Here is a 25,359-nt window from a genome sequence, read left to right as displayed (position 1 = left end):
TGTGAGATTAGGCTGAAAAGTGAGGACTCTCTATGAGTAAATTCCAACTGTCATGGTGAAAATGTTCTCCCATACATTCTTTCCACTGTCACTTTGAATTCCTTTCAGTGACCCCAAAGCAGGGCGAGAGGTGTAACTACCTCAATGCTCGGTGCGGTGACATTAAGAAGGAAATGTGGATCTATTAAGTTGAATCTTGATGCTTTTCAAAAGAGTTCTTACAAGCAAATCAGATTTAAAACATCAACAACAGTGACAAAGCAACAGCATGAGTAGCGGGGAAGAGGATGAACCCTCCACCCTGTTACTATGCAACAGCCAAGTGGCTGTAGCTTTCACCGTCCCCTTATTATCTGTATGAGTCAACAAAGAGAACATCAGATAAGGCCAGCGGATGAGATCAGTCGTACAAAACACCCATTGATTTATTGAAGCCTCAAGTCTAATGGATGTGCCACACAGAGAGGTTTTTCTATTCTGGACATCAGGTGAGAAAATTTACCTTTGGTCAGTCAATCAATACTCAATAGGCATAAAGATTGAACTGAAGCAAGTGACTCTCTGTTTTTGTCTCATTTTGTCTCAAGTATTTATTAGCATTTTGTTGTGGCATCGCGGCATAATTATGTTTATATTACTCCCCTAAAATCAATTAAATACTGATGTTGCACTCGGCAGTGAAGGAAAATTTGTGTATATTAAAATGTACAAATGATCGTTTCATACAAAAAATGTATTTTCTCCTTTTACACTGAGTTAATAATTTGCAAGTTCAGCTTCTTAATTTGCATTTGTGTTTGTTTGCAACACTCAAAGGCTGGAGTTCATCACTGTAATGCCCTCATATTTGAATGATCTGAGCTATTTTAGTCTGGATGGTTATAAAAGTTATATCAATGTCATTTTGATCAGGACTGAGTCAACCAAACAGTACATGAGAAATGTATATATCACAGGTTTGCCCTGCCTGCAATACACCAACATGATGCACACCTATGGAGATATTGTTAAAAGACAAAGTTCACAATTTACAGTTTTGCCTCTTTTTTTTAACACTCCTTCATGTTGAGACCCATGTTTGCTTACAGTAGAAAAAAATGACATGAAATGATCTATATATTAAATTTGTGTGCATTTACACACTTGTATTTTGAAGATGGTCCGCTCTGATTCTGCTGATTTGTGGTGTTTTCATTCACAGGAAGCTGCTGGAGGAAGTAGTCCACACATCACAAAACACACCTCAGGCAGAGCATCTGTGTCTTCATTAAAGAAAATGGCGTCATCAGTACTAATTGCAAACCTCACACAGGACTGGGTGGAGAGTCTGCAGAGGTGGCATCTAGACTTTTTTTTCATCCCTACCACAGTCGTCACTCTGGCCACCCTGCTGGCCAACCCCGTGCTCCTGACGTGCATTTTTCTGTCCCGTGCCTTGCGTCAGGAGACGCGCTACCTGCTTGTTGCCAACACCCTGACAGCAGACATGCTCTTCCTCATCCTCAATCTGATCATGCTGATCTGTAACACCGTGAGAATTCAGATCCCGTGGCTGGTTTGTGAGCTGATCACAGCTGTCACCGTCACCACCTGCTGCAGTGCCATCCTCACTGTCACCCTCATGGTGGTGGACACCTACGCCGCGGTTCGCTGGCCTCTCCGTTACCATGACATTCTCCCACCTGCCCGCACCCACTGCATACTGGTTGGGGTGTGGGTGCTGGCGGCCATGTACCCTTTCACCCTGCTGATCATGACGGAGGTGGAGGGGGGAAACACCAATGAAAAGGTGGCTGTGTGCCTGGTCCTCATCTCCCTCGGCTTCGTTCAGCTCGAGAACATGATAGGAATCCACATCTACTTCTTCGTAGCTGCAGTCGTCTGTGCTTTACTCATTTTTTACTGCTACATTCGGCTCTACATGGTAACAAGGACCCAGGGCATCTGGCAGAGCCGCTTCTCCAGGGCCCGGGTCACGCTGCTGGCTCACGGGGTTCTGCTGCTGCTCTACTTTACCCCCGGTTTTGTTTTTACCTTGGAGCTCTTCCTGTTCCATAGGAAGGACATAAGTCAAGATGTTCGTGTGTGGATCAGCACAATCAATATGTGTGTTTTCATGCTGCTGCCCAGGGCACTTGCTCCGTACCTGTATGGGCTGAGATACAGGGAGATCTCTGTCACTCTTATGCAGCTGTTGCACCAGCACAGCAGCCTCAGCCAGATCACAGTTTCACAAAGACACTTCTGAACTGTCTATTGTTCATATTTATTACATTTCTCCAATGGAAATACTTGTGATTTACATATTTGACACGTTTTCTTAGTTGTCCTCCATCAAACAAAGAAGTAGCTACAAGGGCGGCAGCCAGCATTTTAGAAATACTGAGGTCATGAGTCCTAATTCCCCCAGTGCAGCCCCACCACTTTAAGATTTTTTTATTTTCACTAACCAACAAAAAGAGTCTATTTTTTTCACATTTTCTTTCTTCCCTTTATTTTATCTTTTCTTTTTTTAGCTTACAGCATTCAAACTCTAAAAGACATTGTGTGTGCAAGTACATAGCATGAACTCCTCCTGAGTTCATTGAACCCCCCCAGATTCAGACAGGTCCTATGTGTTCTCAATGGTAGCGACAGCCCCGGCTGCTGCCCTGTCCATGTTTTACATCGCACAGTGTTTGCTTCACCTCAGACACGCCTTCTTTATCATTCTTGATCTAAATGACACATATCATGACAACAGTCTTTGCTCTTGTGTGTGTTTAAAGCACTTAATTGTCTTAGTGCTGTGCATGTGTTGGTGATGCTTGCAAATCTGGATTTTTTTTCTAGGTCATAAGAGCTCTTTTACTGCTGAGAATATGCTGAACTCCCTTGCTTTTCAAGTGTAAGTCTCAATGTTGAGGCATCATTAATCCCATATTTTTAAATAAACTGTACAACAAATGTGTACATTATCATGATTATGTAATGTAAAGCCATGTTACAACTCGTCAGTTTTATGATCATAGCTACAACCATAGCTACAAAGCACTTAACTCTATTTGCCCTCAAAGCCATGTTTGTCTAAAGCTGGATGTCCAAGGAGATAATTAACAAATGACTTACTGGCTTTGAAATTTAAGGCACTGGGGAGAGAAAAACCTTCCCGCATGTAAGAAGGTGTGGTGGATAGTGATGAGTCAGACATCCTGGCTGCAGGGACTTCTTTCTGTCTCTGCTGCGTGCCATCTGTAACTTGTACAACAACTCAACAGCAGAGGGACACGTTCGTCTATCAGTTGGGCTGCGTCACTGCTATCCCCTGCAGCAAACGTAGGTCTGTTTGCTTGGTATGAGTAAGCCACTGGGCCTTTGTCCCTTCACACATGCTCCAAACATAAGATCCAGGTGCACACTGCCAGCCTTTCTGCATCTGCAAGTGGATCAGATTGGCACACGTATCACATTACGGTACTGTAATTACACTCCTCAATAATTTCTGATTAAGTTCTGTACTGATTGATTAACCTGTTTTCTGTGCACATTTTTGCTCTTGGCAGTAATGCATATCCTTCTAATCTTTCTGATGGTGTTCTCTGATTACATGGTTTTGTTCTGGTGAACTCGTACATCAGGTGCCTGGACGTCGAAACAAACTTCCTTGTGCAGCAAACTGACTTGTTGCTGGCCTGAGCCCATTTCGTGCATATCCTGAAGTTATTCATTGAGTTGCTGATGTGTTGTGTCTCAGCTTGTATTAAAAGGACAAAGACAGCAATGTGTGTGCATGTGCATGCACGCACAAGAGACAAAGGAAAAACCTGAATAAATGAGTGGAGTAGCATGAAGAATGCAAATGTTCACTGCGTGGTACAATTAAGCAATTAACATCCAATCATGCTCTGTGGCAAGTATGAAATGCCAAGCAGGCCCAGTTGATTGTGGTTTTATGCCAAGAGGAAAAGATGATTTTGAAACAGGGTTCATTGTTGGGACATGGGACAGCTGGAGCTTCAGTCTCAGAGACTGCTCAACTGGCTGTTGGTGTTTCAACAGGAACAGTGACTAAAATGACATCCACATGTAGATCTGTAGGAAGGACATCAGTTAATATATGATGACCATGATGCTCATGCCTTAGTGTGATATGTGAGAAAAAAAAAAAACGAAAGAGCTGCTCTTTTCAAATGTCAATGGAGGTCAGCAAGAACAGCCCTTCATCAACTACACAGAGAGAGATATTGGAGTAGAGCTTCAGTGATTAAACCCTTCATATAAAGGTGAATGTACACTTGAGAAGTGGGGCAAAAACCACTGCAACTGTTCTACAGAGATGTGTAAAATAGTGATATGGTCAAAGGAGTCATCCTTCGCCATATTGTCAAGTGAGCAAGTGCATGTGTGCTGTTCACCAAGAGAACAGTGCAGGCCTGGTTGCTTGACCCCAGAAGTGAGGGGATCCAGTGATTCTATTCTGCTGTGGGGTGCATTTTGCTTACATGGTTTGGGTCCACTCATCCCCTTAGAAAGAAAGTTAACAATACAAAGTTGTTCTGGATTATCATCTTTATCCTATATTGAAACACTTCTATCTCAGGCTATCTCCTAATGCCTCCATCCACAGGGCCTGAGGGGTCACTGTCTCTGACTGGTTTGATGAGTATGAATGAGTCATCAGATCTCAACCCAGTTGAACCTATGGGGAGATTTTGGGCAGTTGTGTTAGACAATACTCTCCTCCACCATCATCAAAAGATCTCTCTCTCTCTCTCTCTATATATATATATATATATATATATATATATGTATGTGTGTGTGTGTGTGTGTGTGTGTATAGAAGTATGGTGTGTTAAGGATACAATTCTCCCCAGTACGACACAAGTTCTTCAAAACATTGTAAAGTGGTTCATTGATAACACAGTGGATGCATTCAGGGAACACTGCGTGAAGCTCCGAGAAATGTTTTGCAACAGGGTGAGGAAGTTGTGACATCCTTTGTCCGACAAAGCTCCTCCTTCCTCCTCACCTGAAAAAAAAGTGGAGCATGCTGCGTTTCATCCTGTTTTCACGTGTCCATTAGATCACATTCCAGCTATATGGTTTTTGTTCGCCACCTATGCCTTGTGTGTTTTTGTTTGCCTTTGTATGGCTAATGTATCAACTATATTCGTAAGGCCCATATTGTGTACATTTCGTGAAGTGTATCATGACGTTATCCTGCCCCATTCACGGTTAATGTTGTCTTGCTAACTATCATCTGCACGTTGAAACAAGCAATGTCATAAAACTGCTGTTATTTCGCGTGTATTGCTCAACCTGCTCGCTCTTCTTGTTATGAACTTTTTCTCCACCAAAAGTTGTGTTTGTTTGCAAACAAAGGACAGCCACGTGGAGAACTAGAGGCACCTGGGAACTGTCGTCTCTCATCGAGGAAAAAGTAATAGACCGCTCGTTCATTTGAACTCAGTTACCCGTGATGCACCGGGAGCAGCAGCTGAGTGGGCGCAGTGGGCTGTTTTTTTTTTTTTCGCCTGACAAGTATATATTGGATTTGTGTTTACTGTTAGCTAGTTCGAGCGCTTTGTTTTTCTCATCACCTGAAAGTCAAAATGTCCCCGCGATGTAACAGCCTACATCGTTTGCCATAACTATTCGAAGGCGGATATTGTCAAATACACTGAGAAACTTTTTCTGGATACAGATTAATTTTCTCCATACTTTTTGTTTTTTTTCTTCATTTGCAACTGAAGAGGAAGCTTCAACTGGAAACCTCTGCATAAGGTAAACAACTTTTAGCTAGCTATAACAAATTGTGTTGTTAAGTTTATGTGGTCTTGACTGAATTATTTCTTATATTTCGTTTGAATTTGTCACAATATGTTGAGCAAAGCAACGGCTCGGCTACTGTTTTTTTAAGTATGTTGTCATGGGCTAACGGTCGGCACGAGGCAAGTCTCCTTTGTCCAGCAAACCGCGGCACATACTGTTTTTTACCTGTTTAGCTACTAGCGTGATATACATAAATACATTTAGCTTGATTGTAATTAGAAAAAGACAGCACGACACTATTTTGTAATACCAAAAAATAAGAAATGGTGGGTGTATTATTTTACTATTTGCCTCTGTCAAGTTCAGTTTTATTTTATTTCACCTGGATACACGGACATAAAAAAATCAGCATTTTATTTCATTTTAAGATATTTGTTATATTTGATATTATCGTAATGCATTCCTCCTCGGTAGATATTAGTCACTAAGTCAGTGTTTGATGCGTCAGAAGCCTCTGGATAAACCTGTCCTCTTGTCTATATGACTTCAAGGAGGTGCTGCTGCCTGCAAATAACGCACGTGAATAGGTTTGAGTGTACCGAGCAAGTTTAAAAATAACCTGAGATAAATGACCTCACAGGAGCAAAGGCTAGAACTGCTGCCAACTTGAACAGATGCAGTATAGCTAGAGATAAGAGATTGTATGAGTCTCCTATAGAGCCTATAATGTTTTAAGCAAACATCTTCAAGAACTTGAGTATTGGCTGTCCTAAATATACACACAGTATTTGTGCATGTGAACAAAACAGAATTCATGGAGCACCTTGATTGTGTGCTGTATGTACTTTTACTGATATAGACGAAAGTCTTGAAACTTCAGCTTTAACTATAACTAAAATCTAACATGACTCAAGGTTATCAATTTCACTCAAGGTTATCAATTGCACTGACATTTGTTGGCCAATAATTATTATGTCTGGTAGCATCCCTGCCCCCACTCTCTTTCAAAACAAACCTGACTGACATGTAGGTTGGCCTACCAGCCGTTGCTCAACCTCTCTCCCGCCTGTGTCTCTTTGTCATCTTCAGTCTCACGCAGTTAATTGTGCTGCAGGGCACAACTGTTTCGCGGGAGCACTGAACTGGAGGATTTGTGTGCAGCTCAGATTTCATTCCTTGAAACCACTTTTCTTACACCGTGATGTAAGATAGTTTAGAAAACTGTTAGCGGGAGTCACGTGTTTTCACTACACATGCTTTGTGACTTTGCCCTGTGGTGACTGTTCTCAATTTGTACAACAGTGATTCAATTAGGTTGCTATTTTTGAATTTATGACCTTTTCCTTGCTAACCCCCTTACCACATCTGATAGGATGCCATGATAATGGTGTATATTCCAATAAAACTTGTAAGAATACCATATGCCTGCTGTCCGTCCTCAGGTCATCTGAAAGTTTAGAGGAGGTCTACATTGAAGGTGGCAGCCATGGTGTTGATTCTGGGCAGAAGGATGAACAGAGAAGACTCTGGGATCAGAGACTCACCAGCTGTCAAACGCAAGGTGCTGTCAAACAAGCAAACATTGTCTATCGGTCTTATCAAGCTTGTGTCTGAACTGATTTAATGAACATTTTTTACACATCTTTATACATGTTGTTGTCCCCTAAGGTGTTTGAGGTTGACTCCAAAACTTTAGCCAGCCAGGATGTCTTGGATTTCTGTTCTGGCTCATCACACTCAGAGGGCATCCTGCAGGTCTTCAATGAGTTTCGCGACTGTCGCCTGTTCACTGATGTTGTGATCAGCGTGCAGGGCCGCGAGTTCCCCTGCCATCGCGCTGTGCTCTCTGCCTGCTCTTCCTACTTCAGAGCCATGTTCTGCAACGATCACCGTGAGAGCCGCGAGATGCTGGTTGAGATTAACGGCATCCTGGCTGAGGCGATGGACTCCTTCCTCGCCTATGTTTACACCGGCCGTGCCAAGATCACCACAGAGAATGTCCAGTTCCTCTTCGAGACCTCCAGTCTCTTCCAGATCTCCACACTGCGTGATGCCTGTGCAAAATTCCTGGAGGACCAGCTGGATCCATGCAACTGCCTGGGCATCCAGCGCTTCGCAGATGCCCATTCCCTGAAGCAGCTTGCAAGCCGCTGCCGCAGCTATGCCCTGGCCAACTTCTCAGAGGTGGCTCAGCATGAGGAGTTCCTTGACTTACGTAGGGAAGAGCTGGAAGAGTACACTAGCAGTGATGAGCTGTCCATCGGTAAGGAGGAGGTGGTGTTTGAGGCGGTGATGCGATGGGTGTACAACAATGTGGAGCACAGAAAGCCAATGCTGAAGGCCCTTCTGCACAATGTGCGCTTGCCCCTTCTGCACCCCAACTACTTTGTCCAGACAGTGGAGGGAGATCAGCTCATCCAGAATGCTCCAGAGTGCTACCAGCTTCTCCATGAGGCCAGACGCTACCACGTGCTTGGAAATGAAATGATGTCACCCAGAACTCGTCCGCGCAGGTAACTAAAATGTTGACTAACTAGCTATGAGGAAGGCGAAACATAATCTTAGATGTTATCTACAAAAGGGGACAGACATTAGGTCATCAGTCAGTTTATCCTGTCGCAACATTTTGGCTTCTAAATGTAGCATAACTTGTTAGTCTCATTAAATGCATATAGTTTATACTGTGCTGAAGTCACATGGTTCACCAGTTCTTTTGTATTGGGAGAGAAAACAGATTTAGCTAGATCTTCTTTTTGTCTTGTTAAAGCATATATACCAGTGCAATGAAAGCGGCCAGAGTGAGATAAGAAAACATGTCTTTTTAAGCAATAAGTTGATCTTTTTTATCCCAAATTGTATGGCCAGAGGTTGCAGCCTGAAAATGAACTTGATGCTCCTAGTATTGTTGTTGTTGCGTCTGTGTTTGTGTGTGTGTGCGAGTATGTGTGCATGAGAGGGAGACAGGGAGTGTTATTGTACTGAACAGACAAACGTGTGATTGACTGAGCCGTGTTTTGTAACCCTGTTTTGAAATGGAAATGATAATGAGGGAGGCAGGGCATGTCCGTGCACAGACTGGTTGGCTGGAAAGAAAAAAACGATGATGTGGTGCAAGAAACAGGCAATCATGAAGTGTTGAGTCTTGTTATCATACCGGCAGTGTAACTCACCTTACTGATGTGTTTTGGTTCTGAATGTCCCCACCTGTTCACTTTACACCTATTAACCAAATGGTGTCTTATTTCCAGTGGGGTTTATTCTTTTTTTTTTTTTTTTGAAGAGTGTTCAGTTGGATGTGGTGTTTGATAAAGTACAAAGGCTGGCGCTGACTGAAACCTTATGAATGAGATACAAAACAGACCATATGGTAGCCTGCTGTACAACAAACAGCAGTGCAGCTGCCTTTGTGTTTGACTTGCTGTAAGGGTTAAAGTGTCAGTGAGTCAGTTATTAAGGTTGTGTGATGTGTATCTCCAGTGTATTTTGTCAGTATCCAGGCAGATCTATTCAGATCAGCGAACCAATCATGCAGTTAGTCCCCAAACTGTCAGCTTAATTTGCCCTGAAGGCCAAATCCACTTCTACTTAAAACAGTTGCCTGGTTCTCCCTTTTCTGTTTCTAGAGTGGTGGTTCTGTTCTCTCTGGAAGCCTTAGAATCTAATTATCACATGCACAGACACACAGACAAACACACATACACAGACTTAGCTAAACTGCTCCTGGGCTACATGTCTCTTAGATGTATATAAGCCTGTGAAACCAACAGAATTTCCTACCTGTGTCTGACCTACACTCTATCACATACTGAGTATACAGACAGCGAAATGTGGGGGAAAGTGTGAAGGAACGTATTTTTGTGTCACATTAGTACAGACAGTGGTATCTAGATGGTACTGGAATTTTTATCCAGATAAACCAGTAGTAGTCTTTATCTGGCATCAGTCTTTTTTGAATGGTACAATAAGAAAATAAGCTGTTTTTAATTAGCTCCGCAGTAGGAAATGTGGTCATATCCACGGCATGTGTTGAACAGCCAACAATAGGAAAGGTTTGTGATCTTGGAAATTCAGCTCGAGTCAAGCCTTTGACTTGAAGTGTTTTTGTTGACCCTAGATTGATACCTTCATTGTAAGCTGAATTTTACCTTGACGATAAGTCAAGATACTCCTGTGGAAACCACCATTTACTTCATGCCCTGGCACAAATGTCTTTCTGTAATTAGAAATCCCTCCAATTGTTGGCATGTGTTTATATGTCTTCATCCCCCTTATACAGGCATACAGATATATAGCATTTTAATGTAATACCATATATTTAATGTAAACATGTTCTTGTTATGTTTGTCTGTTTATAAATGTGTTTTTATTCCCCCTCCATTTCTAAATTTTCCATGACTTTTCCCTTGTCTAACCTTGCCTGCTCCCCTCTGTGCAGGTCAACTGGCTACTCTGAGGTGATTGTGGTGGTGGGGGGTTGTGAGAGAGTTGGGGGCTTCAACCTGCCCTACACTGAATGCTATGATCCAGTCACAGGAGAGTGGAAATCACTTGCCAAACTACCTGAGTTCACCAAGTCAGAGTATGCTGTCTGCGCCCTCCGCAATGATATTCTGGTGTCAGGTAAGACGCCACTGCGTTTGTTTCAAACAGTTCAAAAGCATGGTCCTAACAAGGCTTGAAATGAATGCCAGTCAAACTACAATGTGCAGGTATCTACTCAATGTTATCAACGAGCTATGACTAGCTCTTGGGAGTTAGATTCTAAGTATTGTGTGTTTTTCCAAAGTGTGCTGAAGCCACAATTTCTCAGCATGTTGCTCTTTAGAAATTTTTTCATTTCAAGAAAACAATTTTCGCTGCTGGAAATACAAAGTGATGAGTTACTTTAAATCTATTTCGAAAGTTGTTGTTAGAAAGTCTAGTTTCTGTTAATAATTTTGAGATTGTGTCACACCCAAAAAGAAAAAAGTCTCGTACACACTTAAGGGACACGCTCACTGTCTGCCCTCGCATGGCTTGCCATCTGATCCCCCAGTGGAGTGGCAGGAAAGGCTATGGTGGCTGTTTGCCCTGTGTTATTTTTACAGCCTGCTTTAGTTGAAGGAAAATATGAGAGCAACATCTGGATGCACAGTCCAGGCACAGAGCTGGGAGCGGCCTTCATTGGCCAGCTCTGTCCTTCTCTCTTCCTGTTAGCCAATCATCAGGGTCACCACCTCTTACATTGGTTCAGCAGCTTTCTAGGATCTCCTTTACATAGCAATCTAACATCCCTGTTTGGTTTTAGATTGCACCAATAGGTTGTCATGTGATAAGCTTGCAATAAACCTAAATCTGGTATATTATACCTGTCATTGCCTCCTGGCAAGGTTGCTGCATTTTTGGAACTTAGCATGGGCCAAATGTGTCGTAAGCCTCCTCTGGTGAACAAAGAAAAATCTAGATTAAACAAGTCATTAGTATTGCATCATTCATCTTAACTGATGAGGTCTGGATGAGGGTAATTTCTAAAGAGAAAAACGTTGATGTCAGTACGTGCTGAGTACAAGTTGCAGTTCTGTATGGTTTGTTGTTTCCAGGAATGTGCATTGACAGAAGTTCTAATGTGCCTGCTAGGACCACTCATGCTTAAACATGCTTGAGCACGAGCAAAGACTGTGCAGTGTTTATGAATTTTTATAGTTTCACTGTGCCAAGTCCTCACGTGTTCGCTATCAATCTACCCTCAAGCACAGCCTGGAAAAGTCAACATACCTCCCCTTACCCCTCATCTCTCAGTCTTAGAAATATACATACATGCTACTGTCCCACTTTATACCATATCATCATTGCCATTGCCCTGTTGGCTTTCTTTGTTGCCCCATATGCCTTGACACATTTAATCCCCTGTCTTATTTTTATCTTGCAGTCTCTCAATTACATTCCCACACATACCTCCATTCTGTCTGTCTGTCTGCCTGTCTGCTCCTCTCCTCACACTGGGAACTGGTGCAAATACCTTGGAGGGCCTCCAGTTTCTAGCACAGCTGCAGTTAGCTGTGGTCTTAAATAGGACGTGGCTCAATTGAGTATACAAAACCTCTTAGGTTTTGTATGGAGACATGGACCCTGGCCACCGCTGACTTTCTCACATCCGTAACGTTGTAATCAGCCACTCTGTCAGATCTAGAATGGCCATCCAAAATGCTTTGAGTTTTGGAGTTTTTAAAATTACAGTCAGCATGATCTCAGTTGGGATGTGATCTTACAAGATGGATTATGTTGGGTGTAATGTGGCAACGTGAAATAAATGTCCCTCTGCTGTCTGACTCCATGAGGTGCAAACACACATGCTTGCGTCACACATTACAGAGGCTTGCATGTCATAGTCACATTAGCATTAACAATGAAACTTTGTGTAACTGCAAGCAATGCATAACTTTCAGACGGCTGCCACACAAATCATACTGGGACCTCCCAATGATCATGCCTCTTGATCAGTAAGAACAGTGATTACTAGCAGTGGTTGTCCCCATCTGAGCCAGTGGGACCCGACTGACTGGAGTGTTGGTGAGAAAAGACCCCCTTCGGAATGTAGTAGTTTCTTTTAACCAGCTTTATAGGTTTGTACGGCTCTCCTTGAGGTGCAGTTCTGTCAACATGTCTTCTTCATGCAAATTTTTAAAACAGAAGCCTCAAGGGCAGCAGACTGTCTGGCTCTCTCATTACTGAGCAGATTATGGAGCAGACACATGCTGCGACTAACTTCCTTCCCTTGTCCCCTTTCATCTCTGTGCTACAGTATAATTTAACATGGCTCAACATTAATTACCCCCCAACAAAAACTAAAAGAGTCAGAAGTATAGTCGCTGATTTATTTATTTATATATTTATTTTATTGTTAGGATGAAACACATGCCCAAAATGTACACCCACCTGTCTAGTGTGTCTGTCTGTCAGCAAGCCATCAATATGGGGAAAAAAAATCTCCTTTTTTTTGTGAATGTGAATAGAGAAGAGGCCTAGACACCTTTGTGTACACTGGCAGGTTTTCTTTATGCCTTTATCATTGCTCCATATAACCACCCACACGTATTCTGTACAAAGAAAACACCCAGCAGCAAATTGCAGACATTACCACAACAAAATGTAATGGATTGAGACATTTTTGATTTAAGTTTCAGGAGATAATTATGTTGCTCTTATCTGAAGGGCACCAAGTTTTAAAGGGAGAGGTGTGATTTGTGAGTGTACTGTATTTTACACTGTGTGATCAATTTCAGTCCCTGTGTGAAATAACTCAGAGTGTCACTGACCTGTCTATTCATGTGCTTGAGTCTTGCTGGTAGCCACGTTACACATGTGTTCCAAGATGTACTTCTTCTGAACTTATTGTTGGATAAAAGCCAGCAGGTAATTGCTGCTGGATCAAAAGCACCTAGTTTTCACCTAGTTTTTCAGCTGACTTCTTTAACTTCAGTTTGGCGCTGGTTTCCTCTGCTCTTGATTGGTTAACCCACATTTCATCAGGTCTTTGTCTGTCCATGTTATTTTTAAAAGATCAATATGCATGCCTGCGTGTGCGTGTGTATGTGTGTGTGTGCATGCGTTATGCTTCTGGGTCATGCTGTAGCCTGGACGGGTTTGTTATTATTCTCTTCAACTTCTTACAGTGCATGTTTGCCCAAAGACAACAGATAAGACACTCAGTCATTCTGTAGTAGCTCTGTCAGCTGCAAACGGTCCTGATTATGTGTTTGCTCTAAAGATCTTTTAAAAACTGAACACCTGTACATACATAATGAAACGTGTGTGTGTGTTTGTGTGTGTGTGTGTCGTTTTATTTGCTCTAGGCTCATGTCAAAGATAAGACAGTTACAACTCTGTCCCAGTTAGGAGATAAAACATGAAGAAATAGTCAGAAAATGTCAAAACACTTTGACATAAACACATTATCCGAAGCTAGCTCTTCACTGAGGGCAGCTCAGGTTCATTTCTATCACATGAGTTCGATTAAAAATGATAACAATCTGACCTGTCTTGTTCTAAATTTACTGTTTACTTCTTGTTCACTCAAACATAATCCAAAATTGTCTTAACTATAATCCAAATATTAACAATTGTCTGGCATGTTGCCCCTTTTTGTTTTTAGGTGGTCGTATCAACAGCAGGGACGTGTGGATGTACAACTCCCAGCTCAACCTGTGGATCCGTGTGGCTTCTCTGAACAAAGGCCGCTGGAGACACAAGATGGGCGTCCTGCTGGGCAAGGTTAGAAGAAAGTCTCAAGCCAGATTTATTCATCTCCATCAGTGTGCTTGGTTACCCCATCGTGGGTGCTTGTGATGTAGGAACTGATTTATAGTTCAGTGTCAGATTTCACTGATTGATAGCAACACTTGATAACTGTATCGCACATTTTCAGGCCCTCTTGTATACCCCAAAGTACTCATGTTAATGTTTTTCACTTACTGGATGAAAAGAAGGAACTATGGAGCCATAATTGTAGCGAGGAAAAGGTTTGCAGTAAAATTGGCTTAATACAAAATATGTTGAGTGTCTCCTAAAAATAATATATTAGAATATTATTTACACATTCAGGTGGTCAGGTATCTCATAGCAATTATAGCCTGGGCACATGGATATATGAGGAGCACGTCAGCCTCTGCTGTTACACCGTAGCCCCCTAACACACAAGTACAAGTCTAGCACATACATTTTCAATACTGCGGCAGTTTGTTTTTTCAGGAAAATGTGGTGTGTGCTTACAGAATGTATGAGTCAGAGGTGCTTTAGTGGTGTAGAAAGACAGTGCAGTGCATCAGCCTTTCAATTATGTGTTATTAACTTACCTGAGTTTAACGCAAGTGGCTAGACTTTTAGACAGTGAGGACATTCTGTGGAATCACCTGCTGGAAAGGTGATCAAATGAGTTTTTTGATTGCTTTTGATTCATACCTTTTGCTACATTTACTCTCTTCATTGCAGGCGTGGAGGAATTTTAAACACAAACTTTGCATACTTAATGACTATTGACATTAAAGGCAGAATGAGTTGGATTTTTGTAAAAATCAATGTTTAGACTCATAAAAAAATAATCCCTCTCAATCATCACCTATGACCACTAGAGATGTGCTTCGGTGCAGGAGACCCTGCTCTTTGCCTCTATTTTCTTATTTTGTATGTTTTTGTCACATTTCTGAACATCAGCCTTTGGGCAGTGGGTGTGCAGCCCCCAGCCAATAACAGCTATCAAAACATAGCAACCAGGTGCCTTAGAGGAGCCAGTTGGGCTCTCTGCCTTTTCTGCCATCAGTGATCTTCCATGTTGGTCTATGAAGGCGTCCTGTGACAAGAAGCAAAATTGTATTATTTTTGTGTGCGACGCATCTGTTTGTTGCCCCAGGGTTTGTGAACAACTGGTGCCAGCTCATCTCACACATCCCGGATACACAGGAGTTTCAACAGAGAAAAAGAATTTCGTTTCGTCTTTTTTTAAAACTGACATAGAAACAAGTATCTCAGCTCAGCTGATTCGACCATTACATACCCCACACATAGAAAATAGTCCCCTATATATACTGTATGCCAGTTTAAAACCAGAGATCTGACACCGGTTTGGTTATGACATTTGAGTGGAGTTAATGTCTCCACGTGAGCTGATCATTAATCCTCGATCACTGCTTCTACTTTTGAGCTGTTACTATTTACAGTCTCTAGTACGAGGCTAGGTGGACATTCTTGTTCGAGGGCAGTGAGAGTTTAGTGGACGTATGCCAGCACCTCACACTTCCAAGTTAAGGACTAGCTTAGCCTACTTGCCCATATCATGTTTCACGTGTCTCTGCTCAATCACATAAGTCTGGCGTGGCCATACATGGCTGTGAGAACCCGTGATAAGCTTGTAAACACACACCGGGGTTGCAGACGTAAGCATAATATAGTACACTTACTCTGTAAATATATACAGTTCAAGGCTGTTCGTGGCTGTTGTGGTTGTAAAGATGTAATGCCAAGTGAATGTAAGTAAGACAATGGCATGTGTACCTCATGAAAAGTTTCTGAATTTTAATTTTCTGTTATTAGTGTTGCGTAAGAAGAACAGCCATTGATTGCCTTGGTTGAATCAGGCAAAACATAAACAGAGATGACTCAGGCTTTCACAATACTCACAGTCATGTGTGTGTTCACCATCATGCGTACAAGTACACACACTTGTATACACACATGAAGAAAGGACAGCTTTGGGCTAAAGCAGCACTTTGTTTACAGAAAGGACATGACTGAAGAGGGGTTCTTGTCATCTGCAGCAAATTTTGCTGCTTGTGGGCAAACTGTATTGACTTTTCTATGACTTCCAAACAACACCCAAAATGCTTAGCCACAGAAACAACAAACACATGTGCGTGCATTCAAACTACACGCTGGTCTTCCACAACAGTGAGGTAATCAGCTGGATGGTCACACTATGGTTATAAAAGTCAGTAATTAACTCCAAAGTGAGTCATGTATCAAGGTATGGTCAAAACAAGATAGACTCCCATGGCTGCATTTTAACCACTCTAATACACATAAGGAACTTTAAACTAACTGATCTGCCACAGACTCTCGTGCAAACAGTATTTGCTGCTAAAATAAGATGTTTAGTCATACCCTTAGTATGTACTGAAAGTACAAAGCCTGCATCTTTAGAGTTAAACTGGCAAGGCATCACACATGCATATAAGAGGCAGCGATATGTATATAGTGTTACACACTATAAACACACACTTTTTACCCTTTCTTGAAAACACATTCCTTTGGAGATGTTAAATCCCAGGAGGGGCTCTTGTCTCCAGCCACTTCCTGTATCTGTCACACACATGTGTTTTGTCTTCTCTCTTCTCTGCTTCTCATCTTTTGGTGCTTATTTCTTTTTATCATTTTTCCTCTGAACTTTGCTGTCTGCAGTGTTTATCCCATTACACTCACAAAGTGGCCAACAAGGGCCTTTGCAATGAATGTTTTTTTTTGCTATGCTTTCATTCCAGATTATACCATATCTGTCCTCTTATCTCAAAAACACACAGTCATTTCTTCTTTAGGATGTATCTCTGTTTTATCGTTTTTTCCTCAGAATTCAGTCCCCCCTCCTCCTGAGTTTTTCACCCAGTCATTTCCTCTTTCAGTCTGTAATTTCCCCTTTTGATGTGCAGCACCGATGCTCCAGTTACAAGCATGGAGAACAACGGCTGTGTGTTGTAAACAAGCCTGTGTAATGAGCACATGTGCTTGTACACGCTGACTTCCTCTTCGTTACTCAAACAATTTGCATATTCCGTTGACAAGTCAAATATTTGTTCATTTGTGCACATAAAAAATGCATTCATTGTTTGTTTTACTATACTTGTGCAGACCTTCCATTTACTACACCTGTTCACTTACTCCTTGCCACAACCTTAAGTCTAAACTTCTTCTTGTAGGAATATAAGTACAAGAACACACACACTCTTGTCAGCGTCCTGCATTCTGTGATGTCTCGTTGGAATGGTCTTGTTTCCATAGAGTAAAAGCAAAAATAGGTCACCAGTTGTTTTCCTCTCCCTGTTGTGGCTGCACTTGGTGACGGCTGTTCTCATCTATCACAATGTTTCACTCTCTCTCTCCTTCTCTCTTTGTCTCTCTGTCAGTCCGTCTCCGTATTTTTCTCACTATTCTGGGATGTCGTTTTTCTCTAAAGCAGCTCAGTCTCTGTGTTTCAGTTGGGGTCACTACCTCTCACCTCTCTTCATGCTAACAAAACAGTTAATCGATCAGCCATTGCAAATGTTTGAAAGTGGTCATAAAATAGGCCGTGAATGTGCTCGTTCAGTGTTTAGCAAGTGTGTCCACGGAGAGTCATGAATCACGTTTGACTTAGTGTTTATGTGATGGCCACATACGTACCTCAGGCCACTAAAGACTTATACCTATACTTTCACGCTGGATGGAAACCATGTGGGGTGTTTAATCGAGTGAGTGCAGAGTGGTGAGGGTGAACAAAAAAAAAGAGCAATCCAGGGCTCTCCAACCCCCACTTCCTACCGCTACCATCTTCAAACAAGCTAGTGCCTGGATATCCTCAATGGAGCTTTAAAGGGTCAGTTTACCCAGATTATGAAAAACATAGTTTCTTATTTACCTTTAGTGTCCCCGTTAGTCTGAGTAATGGGGACTATTTTTATGGTAACAAGTAGTTCAAGTGAACGGTTTGCAGCCAGGTTTGAGACTCCACTGTATTAGGGAGGAGGAAGGAATCTTAAAACATGGGGAAATAAAACCTGCCTAGCCTAAAATTACGTGAAACTAGCCCAGTGGAAAAAGAAATCCTAAAAAAAACCCCTCTATAAACATGTTCACTGTACTTGATTAAGTTTATCTCTCTATGCCAAACACACTCCGCTTATCTCTTGTTTCTTGTGTGTCTATTTCATTTGTTCCTACAAACAACCAATTTGTTTTCAGTTGAGTATGAAAACACATGCCCGTAGTCTTATTGAGTGAATTACAATGTAGCAGCTGCCCTCCACCAAATGTGGATTGGTGTTGAAGTCATTGAAAACACACAAAGACAGCAGTGCTCTGAAACCACCATCTGGGTTGTTAGAGAATCCGTTTGTAAAGGTCAAGTTTTCAGTTAAAAAGGGTGGTAGTGCTATCAGTTAGTCCAGGTGTTGAATGCAAATATCCATGTGCCCCATCCACTTCTGTCTTTTGGTTCCCTGTTTTTCCCTCCATCTCTCTCTCTCTCTTTCTCTCTCTTTATCTCTCTCCCCTCTGTACTTGTTTATGCCTCAGATTTGTGGAGAGACAGGAACAGCTGGAAGGTTTTCTGTTGCATAAGACCAGTCTGTTGTTGAGCAGCATTATGCTCATAACCAGTAATGCCACACAGTGTGTACCCTTGACATGTGCTCTCCTTCCAGACAGTTATTGAGGAAATAGAAATTTCCCATACCAATAAATCTCTACAATATTTATGACATTTTTTCCATTTTTCATGCCTCACAGTCACATTTCTTCTTATCTGGCCATTATTTGCACTCCAGGAGGGTAGTATGTGTAACCGCAAGGGACGTGTTAGAGTTCATACCTTTTGTCAACACAAATCTCCAGCTTTAATGCTTTAGATTCTAGTAAAGTTTATGTTTGTTTATTGTTATTGGTTCAGATTTAATTATCCACTACCTATTACAAACTAAAGAAACACAACTTAGCTGCTGCCTCATAACATTATTTTGAGCGGAACTGATGAGTGTGATTCACAGATTGTGATGACACCACAACACAGATTCACAAACTGCTGTTGTGGCTCAAGATAATATTATGTTGTTACTGACAGTTGAGTGGAGTCGGAAGTTGGAAGGTTCGCAAATGGACTGGTGCCCTACAGGGATCCAGGATGGTGTTAAAAGAGCAACAAGGACCAAGATAATGGTGCTTGTTCAGAAGCAGTACGTCATCTGTCTTCTGCACCTGATGGACTGGTTCTCGAAGTGCTGACGTAGAAACTATTGTTCATACTCATGAACTAGTAAGCCTGAGTGCAAATGTGCTTCTGTTCACGTAGTGTAAATATGTATCACACGTAAATGCAACTCATAATTTCCATGACTCTCAATTTTTTATCTGTTTGTGTGTCTGCCCTCAGGTCTATGCTGTAGGTGGCTATGATGGGCAGAGCCGCCTGAGCAGCGTGGAGTGTTACGACTCTTTCTCCAATCGCTGGACAGAGGTGGCTCCAATGAAAGAGGCTGTCAGCTCTCCGGCTGTGGCCAGCTGTGCCGGCAAGCTCTTTGTCATAGGAGGAGGCCCCGACGATGACACTTGTTCAGACAAGGTGCGAAACAGATGTGTACCCCCTCCGCAACCTTACACTTAAGCACATAGTGATGACAGCTGAGATGCTTTTTGTCTCAGATGACTTGTTTTCTGTAATTATACCTTAAAGATACAAGGTATGTGCAAAGGCACATTTTATTCAAAATAGACTTTTCATTGGGTTGTCTGAACAATACGTCACTTTGCTGGTGGGAAGAGGGCTATGTATTTAAAGTAGACTGTGTCATAAATACCATAGGCTAATAAATGACAAGCTAATGTGTTGTGGTTGCATTCATTATTATTTTAAAAAAGCATGAGCTGTATTTGCTGAAGCAAAAACATTTTCTTTGTGAAAAAGAAAAAGCTGAAAAGACACAGACCATGCATGATTGTATTCTTTAGATGAATGATGAAGCACAGTTTTGCACTTTTCCACTGGCAACTGAAGGGAAAGAAGTAAGCTAAAAATAAAGAGTTACAGTCCAGAAACAGAAACTGCACCTCTTCCTGTTAAACTTCACTAATTGGCAGATCATCTGATGTGATTACGCTTATGTCCTGATCAGCCTGGTTGATCCTGATTAAGCTAGTTTTACTACTTAATTGTATTCTGATCACTATCTCCATGGCAGTTTTTTTTTTTTTTATTGGGCAGTATTACCGGTTTCAAGTACAATCAGTGAGTCATTGATAGTGATGCATTTACTTAATGTGAGTGATGTTCTGTGACACATTGCTAATGGAAATAAGAAATGGCATTGGCAGGAGAAAAAAAAAGCAGGATAATGGCTGGGACCGCTGCCGACCAGTCAGTAATGACTATCAACAGATCATTTTCGCGTGGCCAAGGTCTTGCTCACAGGGAACATGTTGAGTCTCTGTAAATTAAAGATTATAGTGTAGATGGGCACTATATAAAAAGTTGTGATTTGCCACTATATAAATACAACTGAATTGAACTGAAATTTAATCTGTTTTTGCTGAGAACCAACTGTGGCCAAATATCTAGACGACGTGCCGCTACAGCTGTGCTGCTCACATGGGCTGTTCTAACCTGTTCTCATGGCTGCTGAAATGAAAAGCAAGAGACGCACACACTGCTCAGGTCGGCAGTGTGTCCCAGACATATGGCATGTGTCAGGGGTGGCACTGTAATACTGAGTGTAGAGACATCACGGCTAACACTGGCTAAAGTGGAAAAGGTTCATTATGTTTTGACTGACACCGGTAGTCAACAAGAAGATGGGGCATTTCGCAGGAACCCAAACTTCAGTAGAAGCAATTTTCTTCTTCCACAGAATAGCTGATTTGTTTGATATGCAGACAAATACACATCTGCAGGCAGTGTGATAAGAGTTAACACAACAAACTGTGTTCCTCGAACTGCATGGTTCGTGTCGGCTCCAGTTCCTTCGAACTACTTATCTCTGGAATTCCCTAACAGGGCCACTCACCTTGATCCCAAAGGTGCTTGTCAGTTGGAGTGAGATTGTGTTGTTCATGCCAGCTATAGTCAGAGACAATGCTGTTTGGAAGGAGGCTATTTTAAAGAGAAGTGGGTGAGAGAATGCTTGGATTGTGCACAAAACCCACATAAAGTTAGGCTGAAGTCAGCCCACAGACCAGTCTGTAAAACCACAAAAGGCTTACATATATTTCAGTTTTTTCTATTCAAAAACTATTTTTACACCACATGGTATGTATTAAAGACTTATGGACAGTATGTCTTTCTCGTCTGTCTTTTACCACAAAAGACACAACTAACTACATCTAACTGTTTGTTACAGGTTCAGTGCTATGACCCAGAGACAGACTCTTGGTTACTACGGGCCAACATCCCCATTGCCAAGCGCTGTATCACAGCAGTGTCCCTCAACAACCTGATCTATGTGTGTGGTGGTCTCACCAAGTCCATATTTTGCTACGACCCTGCAGAGGACTACTGGATACATGTGGTTCAAACCTTTAACAAACAGGTAATAGACAAAATGCAGATATGGAGCACTCAAACTCCTGGACTTCAGCTGCAATCCTGGCTTTGTATACACTGAAGTTGCAACCTCTAATTTCGGTCTCTTCCTTCCCACAGGAGAGCTGTGGCATGTCAGTGTGCAACGGTAAGATCTTCATCCTTGGTGGCAGAGGGGAAAATGGCGAAGCGACCGACACCATCCTGTGTTACGACCCGGCAACAGGCATCATCACAGGGGTTGCAGCCATGCCGCGGCCGATCTCCTACCACGGCTGTGTAACCATCCATCGCTACAACGACAAGTACCACAGGCACTGATTGTGAACAAATACACAGACCACACACACACTCTCTCATAGGAGAGTACACACTAAAGAACTTCAGCTCTTCAAGTTCACCCCACACACAGCACAAACGCAATCACACGCTTCTGTTGAATGAGCGCATTTAGTAGTTCACCCCACAGTACCATTGAGCTTATTTATTTTCTCACAGCATCTTGTAGCAATACTAATTGTGGTGCTCTGAATCTTTTGCTGTTCTGTACCGTAGTGCCATGGTACCATTGCCCAAAGTCACAGAGCTTTCAACCATATACTACTTCTGTCTTGTGATGACACCTGAGCAAGTCCCATTTGCTGGAGAAGGCCATGTTGTATGGTTCGAAACTCCTTGAAAAGCAAAGTAAATGTAAAAGCTTAGATTATTTTACCACTTATATTTAAAATAATAAGAATAAGAATAATTGTACACATATTCAAAGAAAATTGAACACCACAGTTTCTAAATGACAATGAGGAAATTGTTTACTTACCTAACGGCATATTTTGAGGATTTAATGCTAAATTTAGTACTAATTTGACACCTAAGTTGATCAAAACTCCACATTATTGAGTTTTCATAATTGATTTTATAATGCTACTGATTAAAAGCAGGTAATCAATTTATGGTTAGACTTCCCAGCACTGCACTGTGCTTTTATTACTGTGCAAAGTAGCCTCATCCTGAGATCTAGGTGAGGTGAAATGATCACAGATAGTGCTGATGAACAAAAGCAGTGCCTTAAAGCAACAAATGAAAGATGCCCACACAAGAATGAACCAAGAATGATCTGCCAGCAGAAGACATTTTTTTTTGACTTAACGGCTGAGCAGCCAGGTCAGATTTCTAGCTTTGTACCACCTGCACTCCATTCAGATACGTACAAACAGTACAGAACATAAAAAAGGAACATCCTGCGTTTTTTGTTTGTTTTTAACTCTTTTGACTTGATAGAAATGTGGTAAGCAGTCAGTCAGCTGCTCTCCCACAGTATCAAATGTCATAAATCCTGCTCTCGCCCATTGAGTCAAAAGAGATAAAGAGCGGAGGCTGTACCAAAACATAGACACTGTTAGTTCTGCTATGTTTCTTCCTTTTTCCTCACTTCCCTCCACATATCACTTAGTTCCACTTCCTGTGCGTGCTCCAGCTGTGTCATCACCCCACATTTTCTCATCTGCTGGTCTACAGTAATATGTCCTTTCAAGCTTTATTTTGCTCCATTATAATTTTTGTTATTACACTCATTACTGACTTATTTTGTATTTTTTTAAGTTATACTTGTCTGTCTTTTTTTATAATTGAATGTTTATTGTACTATACATACAGTAGCTTTAGTGTCTGTTTCATATTGATGTTAGTTCATTGGTGTACTGGGCTTGTGGGTGGTTTTGTAGATGTGAGAGGCCTTTGGAGATCAAACTCGAAGACTGCTCTGAATACGTGGTGTGCATGTTTAATATGTATGTATGTGTGTGACTTTTACGACTCGGTCTGGTCTACGTGTTGGAGCCAAGGGGGTTTGTCAAAGAGTTCTAGTGTAAGCATTGCACTACTGCTAACTTCTATCAACAGACCTTCTCACACTGACGGTGGCACCTCTCACCTGTGTACATGTAGAGATGTAACTCTGGGTAACCATAGATACCTCCAGGTGTGTATGCGTGTATGTGTGTTTACTGGTCAGCTAAAGATGTAGGTAGGTGTAGCAGTGCTATACCTCACACAGCGGGGGTTAAGAGTTCTGAATGACAAAGATTTTGGATGTTGTGGCTCATGGTCAGTAAAAGTCAACTTTTACTACAATAGGTGTTGATAGACTAGAGATATTGCTGTGAATATAACTTTAATATGGTTTCTTTGTTCAACTTGTATTTAAATGTAGCTTTCTTTTTGCATATTGTTTTTTTTCTGTAACTGAGAGCCCCAATTGTGCACTTTGACAGAATCTTGTTAAATGTAGAATTATATGATGATGATTTCTTTTTTTTTTTTCTCCTTTTTTACTGTATCAGTAAATGTTCTTTGCCTTCATTTGACGTATGGAAGAGACAGTAAAGGGGCCTGTCAGCTCCTCCTATTGGCCGCTACCTGCTATGGCTCTGATATTCTGACAAAAACAGCAAGAACTCCTATTGGAGAACAAAGTCAAGATTGAGTAAGAGATTTCAAGCGTTTCGTCTCGGTGTGAAAAGCTGGGGATCAATGAGCTTGTATGTGTCTTACTGTCTAACATTGGGCAACTTCAGAAAACGCAACATGAGAACAGCAGAGGCTGCTCTTCCGTCTGTCAGTCTCAATGACAAAAACAGGAGGGGGGTTTTCGGCTTAAACCATCCTCCAGGCGTTTTTATTAGAAGGATGAGTTCAGTGTCAGGTCTTCAACAGCAGCACAGGCTGAAAAGAAAACATCCTCAGGCACACACACTCCTTTCAGAGTTACATACTTAGGGTAACTCAGGAGGCCAATGAGAGGAGGCTGAGGGGCAAGAACGGGGTAAAGCAAAACAAGTTAGATAAATAGTGAGTGAGAGAGAGAATTTGAGTGTGTGCGTCTGTGATTTCACTGAGTGTTTACACAAAAGTGTGTTATGTTGATTTATTGATTTTCATTATTAGCTACGTAGAAGCTTTCATACATTGTTTGCTTTGATAAGATTTTTTGGTTTGTTGATTTTTCTTTTTTAGCTTGTTGCGGTGAGTCGTGGGACTGTTTGTTGCGATATGAGATATTTTGCCTTTGCCTTAAATTAAACTCTGAAGAAATGAGTGTTAAAAGTTGATTGATGGAGTTTAATATGAATGCAGATGTAAGCCAAAGCGGACTTGATTCAATCCTAAAGGTGACTTTGTTGAAAACCGTCAATGAGGAAATTGCGCTTGCATGCGAGATGGGGGCTTTAACCTGTCGCATAATGCTGCCCTATGTGCCTGTAACAAAAGAATAACGAGTGTGGAATTCAAATTGTCAAATCATTTTGATATAAATTTTTCTTATTGTTTGTATGATGTGATATTTTAACACCACTTTCTCCTCAATTGCTTTTTGTCTAACTGCGAGAAAGCTTTGGACTTTTGTAAAATGCAGTATGTTGAAATGTAGTGGTTGACTTGTATAAGAGAAACATCAATAAAGTTTTTCTTTTCTTTACACTTTCAACGTGTGTCCTGTCTCATCAGTTAAAATTGTTTAAAAATGAAACAATCTAATAGTAATATAGTATTAATTAGTGTTTAGATAATATTTTAACAGCTTAGAGACAAATCATGGTGTCCATCATCTTCATGTCAGCTTTTCATATTAAAGCTCTTAGAGAGATGCCGTAACCAAGCTTTGAGTTTTAACTCAATGTGAATGAATCAGAAGAATGAGATGAAAAATGGATGTTATAGTGGATGTGATGGATGGAGCTTCTCATTTCAGTCACAACACACACATTTGCAACAAACTGTGTTTACACACAAGAATTTTACATAGTGGTCCTGAGTCCATG

General features: G+C 41.5%; 2 protein-coding genes across 2 annotated transcripts; both read left to right on the top strand.

Moving 5' to 3' along the window:
- The first annotated feature begins 1,276 nt into the window (after positions 1–1,276).
- Positions 1,277–2,248, top strand: LOC121614876 (probable G-protein coupled receptor 148). Its single transcript, XM_041948966.1, has one exon. It carries the CDS (start codon positions 1,277–1,279, stop codon positions 2,246–2,248), a length of 972 nt encoding a protein of 323 aa, XP_041804900.1.
- A 3,316-nt stretch (positions 2,249–5,564) lies between these two features.
- On the top strand, positions 5,565–25,025 carry klhl24a (kelch-like family member 24a). The gene is made up of 8 exons (XM_041948633.1): positions 5,565–5,763; positions 7,194–7,312; positions 7,420–8,264; positions 10,187–10,371; positions 13,883–14,001; positions 19,400–19,588; positions 21,360–21,548; positions 21,662–25,025. Exons 2-8 carry the CDS (start codon positions 7,238–7,240, stop codon positions 21,860–21,862), a joined length of 1,803 nt encoding a protein of 600 aa, XP_041804567.1. The 5' UTR covers positions 5,565–5,763; positions 7,194–7,237; the 3' UTR covers positions 21,863–25,025.
- The last annotated feature ends 334 nt before the right edge of the window (positions 25,026–25,359 follow it).

The sequence above is a fragment of the Chelmon rostratus genome, chromosome 12, assembly GCF_017976325.1.
Source record: "Chelmon rostratus isolate fCheRos1 chromosome 12, fCheRos1.pri, whole genome shotgun sequence".
NCBI classification, from domain to species: domain Eukaryota; kingdom Metazoa; phylum Chordata; class Actinopteri; order Chaetodontiformes; family Chaetodontidae; genus Chelmon; species Chelmon rostratus.
Note: the sequence above shows the minus strand (reverse complement) of the source record. Positions and strands in the feature narration are given on the sequence as shown.